We start from the raw sequence: 18,178 nt of genomic DNA, 5'->3' as shown, positions 1-18,178 counted from the left end.
CTCCCCCCCCCCCAAAACTGTGGGACCCCCCCCCCCCCAAAACTGTGGGACACCCCCCGCTCCCCCAAACTGTGGGTCTCCTCCTCCCCCAAAACTGTGGGACTCCTCCCCCCCCAAACTGTGGGACTCCTCCCCCCTCTCCCCAAACTGTGGGACTCCTCCCCCCTCTCCCCAAACTGTGCGACTCCTCCCCCCTCCCCCCAAACTGTGGGACTCCTCCCCCCTCCCCCCAAACTGTGGGACTCCTCCCCCCTCCCCCCCAAACTGTGGGACTCCTCCCCCCACCCCCCCAAACTTTGGGACTCCTCCCCCCCAAAACTGTGGGACTCCTCCCCCAAAACTGTGTGACTCCTCCCCCCCAAACTGTGTGACCCCCCCCGAAACTGTGTGACTCCGCCCCCCCCCAAACTGTGGGACTCCTTCCGCCCCAAATTGTGGGACTCCTCCCCCGCCCCCCCAAACTGTGGGACTCCTCCCCCGCCCCCCCCAAACTGTGGGACTCCTCCCCCGCCCCCCAAACTGTGTGACTCATCCCCCCCAAACTGTGTGACTCCGCCCCCCCCCAAACTGTGTGACACCCACCCCCAAAACTGTGTGACTCCTTCCCTCCCAAACTGTGTGACTCCTCCCCCCCCAAACTGTGTGACACCTCCCCCCCAAAACTTTTATGACTCCGCCCCCCCCAAACTGTGGGACTCCTCCCCCCGCCCTAAACTGGGGGACTCCTCCCCCCCCAAATTTTGGGACTCCTTCCCCCCCCAAACTGTGGGACTCCCCCGCCCCCCCAAACTGTGGGACTCTTTCCCCCCCCAAACTGTGGGACACCTCCCCCCCCCCCAAAACTGTGGGACTACTCCCCCCCCTAAAACTGTTGGACTCCTCCCCTCCCAAAACTGTGGGACTACTTTCCCCCCCACCAAAACTGTGGGACTCCTCCCCCCCCCAAAACTGTGGGACTATTCCCCCCCCACAAAACTGTGGGACCTCCACCCCCCAAAAAAACTGTGGGACACCCCCCCCCCCAAACTGTGGGTCTCCTCCCCCCCAAAACTGTGGGACTCCTCCCCCCCCAAACTGTGGGACTCCTCCCACCACCACAAACTGTGGGACTCCTCCCCCCTCCCCCCAAACTGTGGGACTCCTCCCCCCTCGCCCCAAACTTTGGGACTCCTCCCCCACCAAAACTGTGTGACTCCTCCCCCCAAAACTGTGTGACCCCCCCCCCGAAACTGTGTGACTCCTCCCCCCCAAAACTGTGGGACTCCTCCCCCCCAAACTGTGTGCGCCCCCCACCGAAACTGTGTGACTCCTCCCCCCCCAAACTGTGTGACTTCCGCCCCACCCAAACTGTGTGACTCCTCCCCCCAAAACTGTGACTCCGCCCCCCCCAAACTGTGGGACTCCCCCCCCCAAACTGTGTGACGCCCCCCCCAAACTGTGTGACTCCTCCCCTCCCCAAACTGTGGGACTCCTCCCCCCCCCAAACTGTGGGACTCCCCCCCCCCCCCCAAAACTGTGGGACTCCTCCCCCGCCCCCCAAACTGTAGGACTCCCCCCACCCCCAACAAACTGGGGGACTCCTCCCCCGCACCCCAAACTGTAGGACTTCCCCCGCCCCCAACAAACTGTGGGAATCCCCCCCCCCCCCAAAACTGTGGGACTCCTCCCCCGCCCCCCAAACTGTGCGACTCCTCCCCCGCCCCTCAAACTGTGGGACATCTCCCCCCCCCCCCCCGAAAACTGTGGGACTACTCCTCCCCCCCCAAACTATGGGACTCCTCCCCCCCAAACTGTGGGTATCCCCCCCCCCAAACTGTGGGACTCCTCCCCCCCAAACAGTGGGACTCCTTCCCCCCCCAAACTGTGGGACTCCCCCCCCCCCCCCCCCCAAACTGTGGGACTCCTCCCCCCCCCAAACTGTCGGACTCCCCCCCCCCCCCAAACTGTCGGACTCCCCCCCCCCTAAACTGTGGGACTCCTCCCCCCCCCAAACTATGGGACTCCTCCCCCCCAAACTGTGGGACTCCGCCCCCCCCCACAAACTGTGGGATCACCCCCCCTCCATCTGTGGCATTCCTCCCTCCCCCCTCCCCCCAAACTGGGGGACTCCTCCCCTCACCCCCGAAACTGTGGGCCTCCTCCCATCCCAAAACTGTGGGACTCCTCCGCCCCCCACAAAAAAAACTGTGGGACCCCCCCCCCCACACCCAAACTGTGGGACTCCTCCCCCCCCCAAACTGTGGCACTCCCACCCCATTAAGCTGGGGGACTCCTCCCCCCCTCAAAATGTGGGACTTCTCCCCCCTCCCCCCTAAACTGTGGGAATCGCCCCCCCCCAAAACTGTGGGACTCCTCCCCCCAACTGTGGGACTCCTCCCACCCCCCCCAAACTGTGGGACTCCTCCCCCCCCAAACTGTGTGACCCTCCCCCCCCAAAACTGTGAGACCCCCCCCACAAACTGTAGGCCTCCCCTCCCAAAATTTTCCGACTCCCCCCCCCCCCCCACAAACTGCAGGAACCCCAACCTGTGGGTCTTCCCCCACCCCCCCGCCCCCCACTCCCAAACTGTGGGACTGCCCCCCCCACTTCCCCCAAACTGTGGGACTCCTCCCCCCCCAAAACTGTGGGACTCCTCCTCCCACCCCAAAACTGTGGGTCTCCTAGCCCCCCCCCCTTCCAAACTGTGGGACTCCCTCCCCCGAAACTGCAGGACTCCCTCCCCTCAAACAGCGGGACTCCCCCCCAAACAGCGGGACTCCGCCCTCCCCCCAAAACTGCGTGACTCGCTGCCCCCCAAAAAAACTGTGGGACTCCCCGCCCCCCCAAAAACTGTGGGACTCTTTCCGCCCCCCCCCCCCGCCACTAAAACTGTGGGACTCCCCCCAAACTGTGGGACTCCCCCACCCCCCCCTCCCGCCGAACTGTGTGATTGTGCTCTACACCCAAACTGGGATTCTTCATCCGCTTTTGCCAATATTTATCCCTCAACCAGCACCAGGGAAAGTGATGACCTGCTCATGATCTGCGTTCCCCAACATTACAACGGTTGCCACAATTGTCTGTGAAACGCTCTGGGACATCCCGAGGTCCTGAAGGTGTTATATAAATATAAGTTTTTCTTTATCTCTAGTTGGACCTGATTGATACTGGGGCGAAAAGGGATAAATGATGAGGACGGGTTGCATAGACTGGGCTTGTAATCCCTTGAAATATGAAAGATTATTGTGCCACCTAACTGAGGTGTTTACGATGATTGCTTTGGTCTGAAGAGGGCTGAAATACAAAGTAGTGAAAGTTATGCTCCAGATATAAGAACATAAGAATTAGGAGCAGAAGTCGGCCATTCGGCCCCTCAAGCCTGCTCTACCATTCAATAAGATCACGGCTGATCTTCGACCTCAACTCCAGTTTCCTGCCTGATCCCCGTATGCCTTGATTCCCCTGGAGCCCAAAAATCTACATATCTCGGCCTTGAATATATTCAGAGACACAGCATCCACAGCCCTCTGGGGCAGAGAAATCCAATGATCACCACCCTCTGAGTGAAGAAATTTCTCATCTCTGTACTAAATGGTCAACCCCTTATCCTGAGACTGTGCCCTCTAGTTCCAGACACTCCAGCAACAGGGAAACAACCTCTCAGCATCGACCCTGTCAATGCCCCTCACAATGTAATGGGCTAGACTTTCCATTGATGATCGCTGGGCTATCGGCCATCTACGCAGGCTATCGCCCATTTAACCTGAAAAATGGAAAGTTGAGCCGGAACATCGCCCAGTGATCGCCCACCGCAACTTTCGCCACATCGCCCACACATCGCCGGGCTGATCGCTCACTAGCGATCGCTGGAGAAAAACTGCTCACCACCGGCACTACTCAGCACAACTTGGCACTACGGATGCCATTTTACATCGGAGGAACTGAAAGGGCCATTTCAACGTGGAGCTTATGAGGAGATAATTTGTGAGTGATTTTAAGGGCCTGATTGACTCTTGGCAATCTTCTAATCACATTTAAGAGTTAAGGAGAAATCTAAGGGCGTTTAGAGCAATTTATATTGATGGGGTCTGTAATTTCTCTGCCAGTATTGGTCAATAACCACATGCTGCAGACTGAAGATGGGAGAAGGTATATTGAAGAGTATTATGTGCCCAATCAAAGAGATGGAAGACTGCTGAGGAGGAGAAGACCTTACACCCGACGCACTTACAGGGAAAAGCGATCATACCTGAACTTGTCCGATAACACGCGCCTTAGGAGGCTGCGCTTCCGAAAGCAGGTCATCGCTGAGATATGCCAGCACATCGAGCGATCTGCAGCCTACCAGCACCATCAGGACCGCACTGCTCGTTCAGGTAAAGGTTACTGCGGCACTTTCCTTCTACGCATCGGGCTCCTTTCAGGCCTCAACTGGCAACATTTGCGGTATCTCTCAGCACGCCACACACTGCTGCATTTGACAGGTGACTGAAACCCTTTACGCTCGCAGCATGGACTTTATAAGCTTCCCTATGACCAGGGAGGCACAGACTGAGAGGGCTTTAGGTTTCTCGCGAGTATCATACTTCCCAAAGGTGCAGGGAGCAATAGACTGTACGCATATCGCCCTGCGAGCACCTTTACAGGATGCAGAGGTGTTTCGTAACTGAAAGGGATTCTACTCCCTGAATGTGCAGCTCGTTGTCGACCACAAGCAGATAATCATGGCAGTAAATGCTAATTTTCCACGCAGCATCCATGATGCGTACACTTTGCGTGAGAGCACTGTCTCTGACCTGTTTAACAGTCAGGCCACAAGGTCAGTTGGTGAGAGGGGAGCGACCTGTCAAAAGCCCAGCGGGAGATCGAGAGCCAGCGGCAGTTGGTGAGAGGGGAGCGACCTGTCAAAAGCCCAGCGGGAGATCGAGCCAGCGGCAGTTGGTGAGAGGGGAGCGACCTGTCAAAAGCCCAGCGGGAGATCGAGAGCCAGCGGCAGTTGGTGAGAGGGGAGCGACCTGTCAAAAGCCCAGCGGGAGATCGAGAGCCAGCGGCAGTTGGTGAGAGGGGAGCGACCTGTCAAAAGCCCAGCGGGAGATCGAGAGCCAGCGGCAGTTGGTGAGAGGGGAGCGACCTGTCAAAAGCATACTGGTGCAGCTGTGGATGGGCAATGGCAGACATTTAGAGAACGCATGGATGAATTACAACAATTGTACATTCCTGTCTGGCGTAAAAATAAAAAAGGGAAGGTGGCTCAACCGTGGCTATCTAGGGAAATCAGGGATAGTATTAAAGCCAAGGAAGTGGCATACAAATTGGCCAGAAATAGCAGCGAACCTGAGGACTGGGAGAAATTTAGAACTCAGCAGAGGAGGACAAAGGGTTTGATTAGGGCAGGGAAAATGGAGTACGAGAAGAAGCTTGCAGGGAACATTAAGGCGGATTGCAAAAGTTTCTATAGGTATGTAAAGAGAAAGAGGTTAGTAAAGACAAACGTAGGTCCCCTGCAGTCAGAATCAGGGGAAGTCATAACGGGGAACAAAGAAATGGCAGACCAATTGAACAAGTACTTTGGTTCAGTATTCACTAAGGAGGACACAAACAACCTTCCGGATATAAAAGTGGTCAGAGGGTCTATTAAAGAGGAGGAACTGAGGGAAATCTTTATTAGTCGGGAAATTGTGTTGGGGAAATTGATGGGATTGAAGGCCGATAAATCCCCAGGGCCTGATGGACTGCATCCCAGAGTACTTAAGGAGGTGGCCTTGGAAATAGCGGATGCATTGACAGTCATTTTCCAACATTCCATTGACTCTGGATCAGTTCCTATCGAGTGGAGGGTAGCCAATGTAACCCCACTTTTTAAAAAAGGAGGGAGAGAGAAAGCAGGGAATTATAGACCGGTCAGCCTGACCTCAGTAGTGGGTAAAATGATGGAATCAATTATTAAGGATGTCATAGCAGCGCATTTGGAAAATGGTGACATGATAGGTCCAAGTCAGCATGGATTTGTAAAAGGGAGATCATGCTTGACAAATCTTCTGGAATTTTTTGAGGATGTTTCCAATAAAGTGGACAAAGGAGTACCAGTTGATGTGGTATATTTGGACTTTCAGAAGGCTTTCGACAAGGTCCCACACAGGAGATTAATGTGCAAAGTTAAAGCACATGGGATTGGGGGTAGTGTGCTGACGTGGATTGAGAACTGGTTGTCAGACAGGAAGCAAAGAGTAGGAGTAAATGGGTACTTTTCGGAATGGCAGGCAGTGACTAGTGGGGTACCGCAGGGTTCTGTGCTGGGGCCCCAGCTGTTTACATTATACATTAATGATTTAGACGAAGGGATTAAATGTAGTATCTCCAAATTTGCGGATGACACTAAGTTGGGTGGCAGTGTGAGCTGCGAGGAGGATGCTATGAGGCTACAGAGTGACTTGGATAGGTTAGGTGAGTGGGCAAATGCGTGGCAGATGAAGTATAATGTGGATAAATGTGAGGTTATCCACTTTGGTGGTAAAAACAGAGAGACAGACTATTATCTGAATGGTGACAGATTAGGAAAAGGGAAGGTGCAACGAGACCTGGGTGTCATGGTACATCAGTCATTGAAGGTTGGCATGCAGGTACAGCAGGCGGTTAAGAAAGCAAATGGCATGTTGGCCTTCATAGCGAGGGGATTTGAGTACAGGGGCAGGGAGGTGTTGCTACAGTTGTACAGGGCCTTGGTGAGGCCACACCTGGAGTATTGTGTACAGTTTTGGTCTCCTAACTTGAGGAAGGACATACTTGCTGTTGAGGGAGTGCAGCGAAGATTCACCAGACTGATTCCCGGGATGGTGGGACTGACCTATCAAGAAAGACTGAATCAACTGGGCTTGTATTCACTGGAGTTCAGAAGAGTGAGAGGGGACCTCATAGAAACGTTTAAAATTCTGACGGGTTTGGACAGGTTGGATGCAGGAAGAATGTTCCCAATGTTGGGGAAGTCCAGAACCAGGGGTCACAGTCTAAGGATAAGGGGTAAGCCATTTAGGACCGAGATAAGGAGAAACTTCTTCACCCAGAGAGTGGTGAACCTGTGGAATTCTCTACCACAGGAAGTAGTTGAGGCCAATTCACTAAATATATTCAAAAGGGAGTTAGATGAAGTCCTTAGTACTCGGGGGATCAAGGGGTATGGCGTGAAAGCAGGAAGTGGGTACTGAAGTTTCATGTTCAGCCATGAACTCGTTGAATGGCGGTGCAGGCTAGAAGGGCTGAATGGCCTGCTCCTGCACCTATTTTCTATGTTTCTATGTTTCTATGTCACAGTTGGATGCTGGGGGATAAAGGATATGGCCTTGCCAGCTGGCTCATGACCTCCCTGCATAATCCCCTGACAGAAGCCGAGAAGCGTTACAACGAAAGCCACGTAGCTACACACAGTATCGTCGAAAAGACAATTAGAGTGCTGAAACAGCGCTTCAGATACCTGGACCACTCAGGAGGCAACCTACAATACCACCCTGACCAGGTCACTGAGTTTATTGTGGTGTGCAACGAGACCTGGGTGTCATGGTACATCAGTCATTGAAAGTGGGCATGCAGGTATAGCAGGTGGTGAAGAAGGCAAATGGTATGTTGGCCTTCATAGCTTAGGGGCTTTGAGTACAGGAGCAGGGAGGTCTCACTGCAGTTGTACAGGGCCTTGGTGAGGCCTCACCTGGAATATTGTGTTCAGTTTTGGTTTCCTAATCTGAGGAAGGACGTTCTTGCTCTTGAGGGAGTGCAGCGAAGGTTCACCAGACTGATTCCCGGGATGGCTGGACTGACATATGAGGAGAGACTGGATCAACTGGACCTTTTTTCACTGGAGTTTAGAAGGATGAGAGGGGATCTCATAGAAACATATAAAATTCTGACGGGACTGGACAGGTTAGATGCGGCAAGAATGTTCCCCATGTTGGGGTAGTCCAGAACCAGGGGACACAATCTAAGGATAAGGGGTAAGCCATTTAGGACCGAGATGAGGAGAAACTTCTTCACTTAGGGAGTTGTTAACCTCCGCAGAGAGTTGTTGATGCCAGTTCGTTGGATATATTCAAGAGGGAGTTAGATATGGCCCTTACGGCTAAAGGGATCAAGGGGTATGGAGAGAAAGCAGGAAAGGGGTACTGAGGGAATGATCAGCCATGATTTTATTGAATGGTGGTGCAGGTTCGAAGGGCCGAATGGCCTATTCCTGCACCTATTTTCTATGTTTTTATGTTTCTATGTGCTGCATGTTGCATAACCTAGCTATAAGGAGAGGACAACAATTGCCAGATGGTCCACCTCAGGAGAGAGGGCAAGAGGAAGATGATGAGGAGGAGGAGGATGATGAGGACCTCAGGTGATGAACCCATGCGCCCACACCCACCCCCCTGCAAGACTGGAAAAGCCCCATGGGAGTTACGCAGCTGCAAAACTCTTGCATCAACAGCTCATAAATGAACGCTTTGCATGAACTTACATTGGTGACAGTTACAGTTATGGAAGGACAACAGTTTGCAGTTGCGTTACGTTTTCCATCAGTTGTATTCATGTTTTACCTTACCTGAATTCTTTATTAAGATGGAAAGTGAAGTAGTCCAATCCCAAACTAGAGTCCTAAATCTAAATAAAGGAAACTACGATGGTATGAGGAATGAATTGGCTATGACAGATTGGGAAAATTCATTAAAAGGCCTGACGGTGTTTAGGCAATGGCTAACATTTAAGGAACTAATGCATGAATTGCAACAGTTATACATTCCTTTCTGGCGTTAAAACACAAAAGGACAAGTGGTCCAACCATGGCTAACAAAAGAAATGAAGGATAGTATTAGATCCAAAGAGGAGTTATACAAAGTTGCCAGAAAAAGTAGCAAGCCTGAGGATTGGGAGCAGTTTAGAATTCAGCAAAAAAAGAGATTGATTAAGAGGGGAAGAATAGAGTGAGAGAGTAAACTTGCAAGGAACATAAAAACCGACTGCAAAAGTTTCTACAAGTACGTAAAAAGAAAAAGATTAGTGAAGACAAATGTAAGTCTTTTACAGACAGAAACGGGAGAATTTATAATGGGGAACAAGGAAATGGCAGAACAATTAAATAAATACTTCGGTTCCGTCTTCACGGAAGAGGACACAAATAACATCCCAGAAATGCTAGGGAACCAAGGGTCTAGTAAGCAAGAGGAATTAAAGGAAATTATTATTAATAAGAAAATAGTGCTGGAAAAACTAATGGGACTGAAGGCCGATAAATCCCCAGGACCTGATGATCTGCATCCCAGAGTACTAAAAGAGGTAGCCATGGAAATAGTGGATGCATTGGTTGTCATCTTCCAAAATTCTATAGATTATGGAACAGTTCCTGCAGATTGGAGGGTGGCAAATGTAACCCCACTATTTAAAAAAGGAGGGAGAGAGAAAACGGGGAACTACAGACTGGTTAGCCTGACATCAGTAGTAGGGAAAATGCTAGAGTCTATTATAAAGGATGTGATAATGGCACATTTAGATAATATCAACGGGATTAGACAAAGTCAACATGGATTTATGAAAGGAAAATCATGTTTGACAAACCTCCTGGAGTTTTTTGAGGATGTAACTGATAGAATAGATAAGGGAGAACCAGTGGATGTAGTGTATTTGGATTTTCAGAAGGCCTTTGATAAAGTCCCACATAGAAGGTTAGTGTGCAAAATTAAGGCACATAGGATTGGGGGTAATGTATTGGCATGAATTGAAAATTGGTTAACTGACAGGAAACAGAAAGTAGGAATAAACGGGTCTTTTCGGTATGGCGGGCAGCGACTGTGGGGTAGCACAGGGATCAGTGCTGGGGCCCCAGTTATTCGCAATATATATAAATGTTTTGGATGAGGGAACCAAATGTAATATTTCCGAGTTTTCTGACGACACAAAAGTAGGTGGGAGGAGGATGCAAAGACACTGCAAGGCGATTTAGATAGGTTGAGTGAGTGGGCAAACACATGGCAGATGCAGTATATTGTGGATAAATGTGAAATTATCCACTTTGGTAGAAAAAACATAAGGACAAAGTATCATTTAAATGATGATGGATTGGGAAATGTTGATGTACAGAGGGACCTGGGTGTCCTTGTACACCAGTCATTGAAAGCAAACATGCAGGTGCAGCAAGCAGTTTGGAAGGCAAATGGTATGTTGGCCTTCATTGCAAGAGGATTTGAGTACAGGAGCAAGGATGTCTTACTACAGTTATACAGGGCCTTGGTGAAACCGCACCTGGAGTAGTGTGTACAGTTTTGGTCTTACCTAAGAAAGGATATACTTGCCATAGAGGGAATGCAGCGAAGTTTCACCAGATTGATTCCTGGGATGGCAGGACTGTTGTATGAGGAGAGATTGGGTCGACTCGGCCTGTATTCCCGAGTTTAGAAGAACAAGAGGGGATCTCATTGAAACGTATAAAATTCTGATGGGGTTGGATAGACTGAATGCGGCGGGAATGTTTCCCCTGGCTACGAAGTCTAGAATAAGGGGTCAATGTTGTGTATGGAGAAAGAATCAGACTGAACACTGTGAGCTCAAAGCAAAGTGTGACCTTCGTCTTTTATTGCAGGTCTCCAGAGTGCCTCTCCAACCTGTGAAGCCTCCTTAAATACCTGTGCTCCAAGGGATTATGGGATCCCTTGGGACTCCAGGGGATGAGTCCACATATATAACAACACTTCCACCGCCCCCCCCAAAGTCAATAGTCCAACTATTTTACAATGTGAGTCGATCTGGGGCCCTTCTTGCCCTGGTTGATCGTCTCAGTGTGAAAGCTGGTGTTGTTGAATCATTTGTTGGGCCCTCACTGGGCTGCTGTGCAGCTGGCTTTGCTGGGCTGCCTGGTGTGTTGGGCCCTGCAGGTCTGCTGTGGATGATGGGTTCTGCTTCGTGTTCAACCGTGCCGGTTGCCACTGGTGTGTATGTTGGATCAAAAAGGGTAAGGTCCAAGGTGGGTTGCTCAGGATAGTCTGTGAATCTGAATTTGATTTGGTCCAAGTGTTTCCGGTGAATGAATCCATTTGAAAGTATGTCCTGAAACATCCTGCTCCCCTCTTTGGCCACGACAGTGCCGGGAAGCCACTTGGGACCTTGTCCATAATTTAATACAAATACAGGATCATTGATTTCAATCTCGTGTGACACATTTGCGCTATCATGGTATGCACTTTGTTGAAGCCGCCTGCTCTCTACCTGTTCATGTAGATCAGGATGAACTTAATGCCTTGCCTTCAGTGCTCTTTTCATGAGCAGTTCAGCAGGTGGGAGGATCCCAGTGAGCGAGTGGGGTCTCGTGCGGTGGCTAAGCAGGACTCGAGATAGGCGAATCTGCAGTGAGCCTTCAGTTACCCTCTTCAAGCCTTACTTGATGGTTTGCACTGCTCTCTCTGCCTGACCATTGGACACTGGTTTAAACGGGGCAGATGTGACATGTTTGATCCCGTTACGGGTCATGAATTCTTTGAACTCAGCACTGGTAAAACATGGCCCATTGTCGCTCACCAGGGCATCGGGTAGGCCGTGAGTGGCAAACATGGCCCGCAGGCTTTCAGTAGTGACAGCGGACGTGCTTGCCGACATTATCTCACATTCAATCCATTTGGAGTATGCGTCTACAACCACAAGGCACATTTTACCCAAGAACGGGCCTGCATAGTCGACGTGTACCCTAGATCACGGTTTGGAGGGCCAAGACCATAAACTTAGCGGCGCCTCCCCGGGTACATTGCTTAACTGCGAGCATGTATTACATCTGTGTACACAGGACTAAGTCCGCATCGATACCAGGCCACCACACGTGGGATCTGGCTATCGCTTTCATCATTACAATGTCTGGGTGGATACTGGGGAGGTCATTGATGAAGGTCTCTCTGCCCTTCTTGGGGACCACTAATCGATTGCCCCACAGGAGGCAGTCTACCTGTATAGACATTTCATCTTTGCGCCGCTGGAACGGCTTTATCTCTTCCTGCATTCCCACTGGGACACTGGACCAGCTCCCGTGAAGCACACAGCTTTTGACTAGAGAAAATAAGGGGTCTTGGCTTGTCCAGGTTTTGATCTGCCAGGCAGTGACGGGTGATTGCTCACACTCTCATGCTTCCATAACCATGGCTAGATCTGCGGGCTGCACCATTTCCACCCCAATGGTGGGCAATGGCAGTCTACTGAGAGCATCGGCGCAGTTTTCTGTGCCTGGCCTGTGGCGGATGGCGTAGTTGTATGCGGACAACGTGAGCGCCCATCTCTGGATGCGGGCCAATGCGTTGGTGTTTATCCCTTTACTCTCGGAAAACAGGGATTTAAGTGGCTTATGGTCAGTTTCCAATTCGAATTTTAGCCCAAACAGGTATTGATGCATTTTCTTTACCTCATACACACAAGCTAACACTTCTTTTTCAATCATGCTGTAGGCTCTCTCAGCCTCAGATAGACTCCTGGATGCATAAGTAACCGGTTGCAGTTTCCCAAAATCATTAGCTTGTTGCAATACACACCCAACGCCATATGATGACACATCACATGCTAGTACCAAATGTTTACATGGATCATACAACACAAGCAATTTGTTTGAGCATAACAATTTTCTCACTTTTACAAAGGCATTTTGTTGGCTTTTGCCCCAAACCCATTCGTCCCTTTTCGTTGTAAAACATGTCGTGGTTCTAGCAGTGTGCTGAGACCCGGTAAGAAGTTACCAAAGTAGTTCAAGAGTCCCAGGAACAACCGCAGCTCCGTCACGTTCTGTGGCCTCGGTGTGTTCTCGATTGCCTCCGTCTTCGCGTTGGTGGGCCTGATGCCGTCCGCTGCAATCCTCCTTCCCAAGAACTCCACTTCAGGCTCCAGGAAAACGCACTTCGAGCGTTTTAACCTGAGCCCCATGTGGTTGAGTCGGCTAAGAACCTCCTCCAGGTTCTGCAGGTGCTCGACTGTGTTCCGACCTGTGACCAAGATGTCATCCTGGAAGACCACGGTGTGCAGGACCAACTTCAGTAAACTTCCCATGTTTCTCTGGAATATCGCCGCCGCTGATCGTATTCCAAATGGACATCTGTTATAAATAAAAAGACCTTTGTGCGTTTTGATGCAGGTGAGGGCCTTCGATGATTCCTCCAGTTCCTGCGTCATGTCGGCTGAAGTCAGATCCAGCTTCATGAACATCTTTCCTCCCGCCAGCGTTGCAAAGAGGTCGTCCGACTTTGGTAGTGTCTATTGGTCCTGCAGAGAGAAACGATTGATAGTTACTTTGTGATCGCCACAGATTCTGACGGTGCCGTCTCCCTTGAGGATTGGGACAATAGGACTGGCCAACTCGCTGAACTCGATCGGTGAAATGATGCCCTCTCTTTGCAGCAGATCTAGCTCGATTTCTCCCCTTTCTCTCATCATGTACGGTACTGCTCTCGCATTGTGATGGATGGTTCACACCCCCGGAATTAGGTGGATCTGCACTTTTGCTCCTTGGAATTTCCCGATGCCTGGTTTGAACAGCGAAGAAAATTTGTTTAAGACCTGGGCACACGAAGTGTCGTCAGCAGGCGATAGCGCTCAGATGTCGTCCCAGTTCCAGTGTATCTTTCCCAGCCAGCTCCTGCAGAGCAGCATGGGACCATCGCCCGGTACCACCCAGAGTGGTAGCTTGTGCACCGCTCCATCGTAGGAGACCTTTACGGTAGCACTGCCGATTACAGGAATCAGTTCTTTTGTGTAAGTTCTTAGTTTCGTGCGAACTGGAGTTAAGACTGGTCTTGAGGCTTTGTTGCCCCACAACCTTTCGAAAGTCTTTTTGCCCATGATGGACTGACTCGCGCCCGTGTCCAGCTCCATTGAAACCGGGAGTCCATTTAGTTCAACATTCAGCATTATCGGGGGACAATTCGTGGTGAGTGTGTGCACCCCATGTACCTCTGCCTCCTCTATCTGAGGCTCTGGTTCGTCTTGATCCTCTGTGGATCTGTCCCCCTCTGCAACATGGTGGTTTGCAGATTTAACAGGCTTTGCAGCTCGCCTGCACACTCGTTGGAGGTGTCCCATTGTTGCACAGCCCTTGCAAACGTACCCTTTGAATTGGCATGAATGGAAACGATGATCACCACCGCAGCGCCAACAAGGTGTTAATGGCCTTGCATTCATCACCCTTGATGGTGGACTCTGAGTCATCTGCGGACGTACAGCTGCAGGTATGTGTGACCTGCCCTGTACGTTATGATTCGAAAACAACATCATTTTGTTCACAGGACTTGTAGCAGCACTTGTGTGCTAAGAGATTTGCTTCGTATTGTCACTGGTGGCAATGAACGCCTGGGCTATCGCTGTGGCCTTACTCAAGGTTGGGGTCTCTACAGTCAAAAGTTTGCGAAGTATGGTTTCGTGGCCAATGCCAACTACGAAAAAATCTCTGAGCATGTACTCCAAATGTCCTTCAAATTCGCAATGTCCTGCAAGGCGTCTTAGCTCGGTGACATAACTCGCCACTTCCTGGTCTTCAGACCTTTTGTATGTGTAGAACCGGTACCTCGCCATCAGAACGCATCCTTTCGGGTTCAAATGCTCTCGGACCAGTGTGCACAAATCGTCATACGATTTCTCCGTGGGTTTCGCTGGAGTGAGCGAATTCTTCATGAGGCCATACGTTGGTGCCCCACAGATGGTGAGGAGGATCGCCCTTCGTTTGGCAACGCTCCCTTCCCCATCTAGCTCGTTGGCCACGAAGTATTGCTCGAGTCGCTCCACAAAAGTTTCTCAATCATCTCCCTCCGAGAATTTCTCCAGGATGCCCACTGTTCTCTGCATCTTTGGGTTCGCTAGCTGTATCTCATCGGCAGTTGTTGTATATGGAGAAAGAGTCAGACTGAACACTGTGAGCTCAAAGCACAGTGTGACCTTAGTCTTTTAGTGCAGGTCTCCAGAGTACCTCTCCAACCTGTGAAGCCTCCTTAATTACCTGTGCTCCCAAGGGATTATGGGATCCCTTGGGACTCCAGGGGATGAGCCCTCTGGTGGCTGTACAAAGTAAATACAAGTCCACATGTCTAACAGTCACAGTCTCGGGATACGGGTTCAGAAATTTAGGACCGAGATGAGGAGAAATGTTTTCACTCGGAGGGTGGTGAACATGTGGAATTCTTTACCACAGAAGGCTGTGGAGGCCAAGTCACTGAATATACTTAAGAAGGAAATAGATAGATGGACTGAGTGATGATCGACGTGACATATGTGGCGTCGTCTGTGAACAAGTCAGCACCAGAGTCCGAAACAGGTGTTGAGTGGCTGAGCATGGTAGCTACGTGGTTGCGACTGCCAGCGATGTACTGTACATCAAAATTATACTGATGAAGGTGATCTGACCATCGGCTGATTCATCGTGGTCTGTGCCCAGATCCAGTTGTAGCGAGTAGTGTAGTTAGCGCTTGGTGATCCATACCTTTACGGAGGATAAATTTCCTGCCATAGAGGTAGATGTGCCAGCGTTCATATGCGTAGATGCAAGCAAGTGCTTCGCATTCCCCTGTAGGGTATTTACGTTCGGCAGACAAGAGCATGCGAGAGACAAAGGCTACTGGGCGTTCCAGGCCATCAATCTATTGCGAGAGCATAGCACCCATGGCGGTGCCTGATGTATCCATGGTGACGTACGTAGTGGTATTCTGATCAAAGTGCGCGAGGCTGGGAGGGGATGTAATTTTGTCCTTAAGCGTGGTGAATGCCTGAGCCTGGGAATCTGTCCATTCCCAAGGGACGTCCTTGCGTAGCAACTTGCGAAGTGGTTCGGCAATGTGCCCGTAGTGCAGGATGAACTTCAGATAGAAGTTGCAAGTGCCGAGGAATGATAAAAGTTCTTTGACGTTGGTTGCCTCCTGCATTTGATGGATCACATCAATGTTGTCAAGCGTTGACTTGACACCTTGTGCTGTGACTCTGTCGCCCAGAAAGTTTATTTCCCCAGCAGCGAATGTGCATTTATCGGCATTAAGTGTAATGTTACGTGTAGCAAGTCTAGCCATAACTGCGTGAAGTCGCTGGTCATGTTCTTCCATTGTCTGTCCATGAACGGCGATATCATCAAGCAGTTTGAGGGCTCCCTCTATGCCTGCTAGCATAGTAGTGACAATCTTCTGAAATGCACTTGGTGCAGAAGGATAGTCCATAGAGCATGCGTCGATACTGATACAGATCATCATGCGTCGTGAATGCCGTGAGCAGTTTGCTGTCCTCCGTGAGGGGTATTTGCCGGTAACTGCGGCGCATGTCAAGTTTTGTAAAAACTATTGAGCCGTGGAATTCTGAAGACTAATTTTCTGTATTTCCTGTACAAGCAAACCTAAATCTCTCTGAACACCAACATTTAATTGTTTCTCACTATTTAAAAAATATTTTTCTATTTTTCCTACCAAAGTGAATAAGTTCACATTTCTCCACATTATACTCCATCTGCCACCTTATTGCCCACTCACGTAAACTGTCCATATCCCTTTGCAGGCTCACTGCGTCCTCCTCACAGCTTACTGTCCCACCTAGCTTTGTATCATCAGCAAACGTGGATACATTGCACTTGGTCCCTTCATCTAGGTAATTTAGATTGTAAATAGTTGAGGCCCCAGCACCGATCCCTGCGGCACCCCACTAGTCGCTGTCTGCCAACCGGAAAATGTCCCGTTTTCTCTCCCTTATCCAATCGTCCATCCATGCTAATATATTATCACAACCCATGAGCCCTTACATTGATTGCCCTTATATAAAGCTCTGGTCAGATCCCATCTGGACAGTGTGACCAGTCCTGGGCCCCGCCCTTCAGGGAGGATATATCGGCCTCGGAGGGGAGCAGAGCAGATTCCCCAGAGTGATATCGGGGCTAAAGGGGTTAAATTATGAGGACAGATTACTAGACTGAGCCTGTATTCCCTCGAATATAGAAGATTAAAGGGTGATCTGATCGAGGTGTTTGATGATTAAAGGATTTGATGGGGAAGACAGAGAGAAACTTCCGTCTGGTGGGGGTGGGCGTGAGAGAGTCCAGAACAAGGGGACATACCTTAAAGTTAGAGCTGGACCATTCAGGGGTGATGTCAGAAAGCATTTCTTCACTCAAAGGGTGCTGGAAATCTGGAAATTCCTCCCAAAAAGTCAGTTGAAAATTCCTAAACTAAGTTTGATAGATTTTTGTCGGGGAAGGGTATTAGGGAATATGGAACCAAGGCGGGTAGATAGATGAGCCGTATTCTAATTGAATGGCAGAACAGACTCTAAGGGCTGAATGGACCTCCTCCTGTTCCTGTGTAACAGGCTCGAGGGGCTGAATGGCCTCCTCCTGTTCCTGTCTAACAGGCTCGAGGGGCTGAATGGCCTCCTCCTGTTTCTTTGTAACAGGCTCGAGGGGCTGAATGGCCACCTCCTGTTCCTGTGTAACAGGCTCGAGGGGCTGAAAGGCCTCCTCCTGTTCCTGTGTAACAGGCTCGAGGAGCTGAAAGGCCTCCTCCTGTTCCTGTGTAACAGGCTCGAGGGACTGAACGACCTCCTCCTGTTCCTATTTTCCGATGTTGTAGTGATCTGTGATGTGCTTTTTGTGCAGGTGGAAGACCGTGAATTGGATCTCTCTCGTGCATCTGTGTTAACGGTCACTGTGATTGGATCTGGAGAAAATGTTTCTTTCAATAAGACCAGGAAGGTTCTTTTGAACAGATATAACACCCTGACCTTCATACAGACTGACAAGGCAGTCTACAAGCCCGGACAAGCAGGTGGGTCGGGAGGGGGTGGGTGCACTGCTTTCATAACGGAGGCAGTTCTCACTGAACAGTGCAAGATATGTTGCCAAGAACGATCCCTCAACAAGCCAATCTCACCCAACATGGGAGAGTCTAAACATCTCTTCCTAGATATTACCATCGCCGAATCCCCCACCATCAACATCGCGGGGGTCGCCATTGACCAGAAACTTAACTGGACCAGCCACATAAATACTGTGGCTACAAGATCAGGTCAGAGGCTGGGTATTCTGCGGTGAATGTCTCACCTCCTGACTCCCCAAAGCCTTTTCACCATCTACAAGGCACAAGGCAGGAGTTTGATGGAATACTCTCCACTTGCCTGGATGAGTGCAGCTCCAACAATATCACACAGCAGGTCACACACCATTCTGACTTGGAAATATTTTGCTGTATCTTC

General features: G+C 50.4%; 1 protein-coding gene across 3 annotated transcripts in view; it reads left to right on the top strand.

Annotated features, from left to right (window-relative positions):
• The window catches only part of LOC139226546 (alpha-2-macroglobulin-like), a 209,663-nt gene that overhangs the window by 65,690 nt on the left and 125,795 nt on the right, over nt 1-18,178 (top strand). Inside the window, exons 1-2 of one of the 3 annotated variants that reach the window (XM_070857385.1) lie at nt 7,204-8,508; nt 17,583-17,751. The exons of 1 other annotated variant lie outside the window; for it this stretch is intronic. In XM_070857385.1, coding sequence (XP_070713486.1) covers nt 8,446-8,508; nt 17,583-17,751 — 232 coding nt within the window. In that variant the 5' untranslated portion in view covers nt 7,204-8,445. Of the gene's footprint in view, nt 1-7,203; nt 8,509-17,582; nt 17,752-18,178 lie in introns of those variants that run through there. One more of the 3 variants, XM_070857384.1, reaches the window with a different exon arrangement.

This window comes from Pristiophorus japonicus, chromosome 16, assembly GCF_044704955.1.
Source record: "Pristiophorus japonicus isolate sPriJap1 chromosome 16, sPriJap1.hap1, whole genome shotgun sequence".
NCBI lineage: Eukaryota > Metazoa > Chordata > Chondrichthyes > Pristiophoridae > Pristiophorus > Pristiophorus japonicus.
Note: the sequence above shows the minus strand (reverse complement) of the source record. Positions and strands in the feature narration are given on the sequence as shown.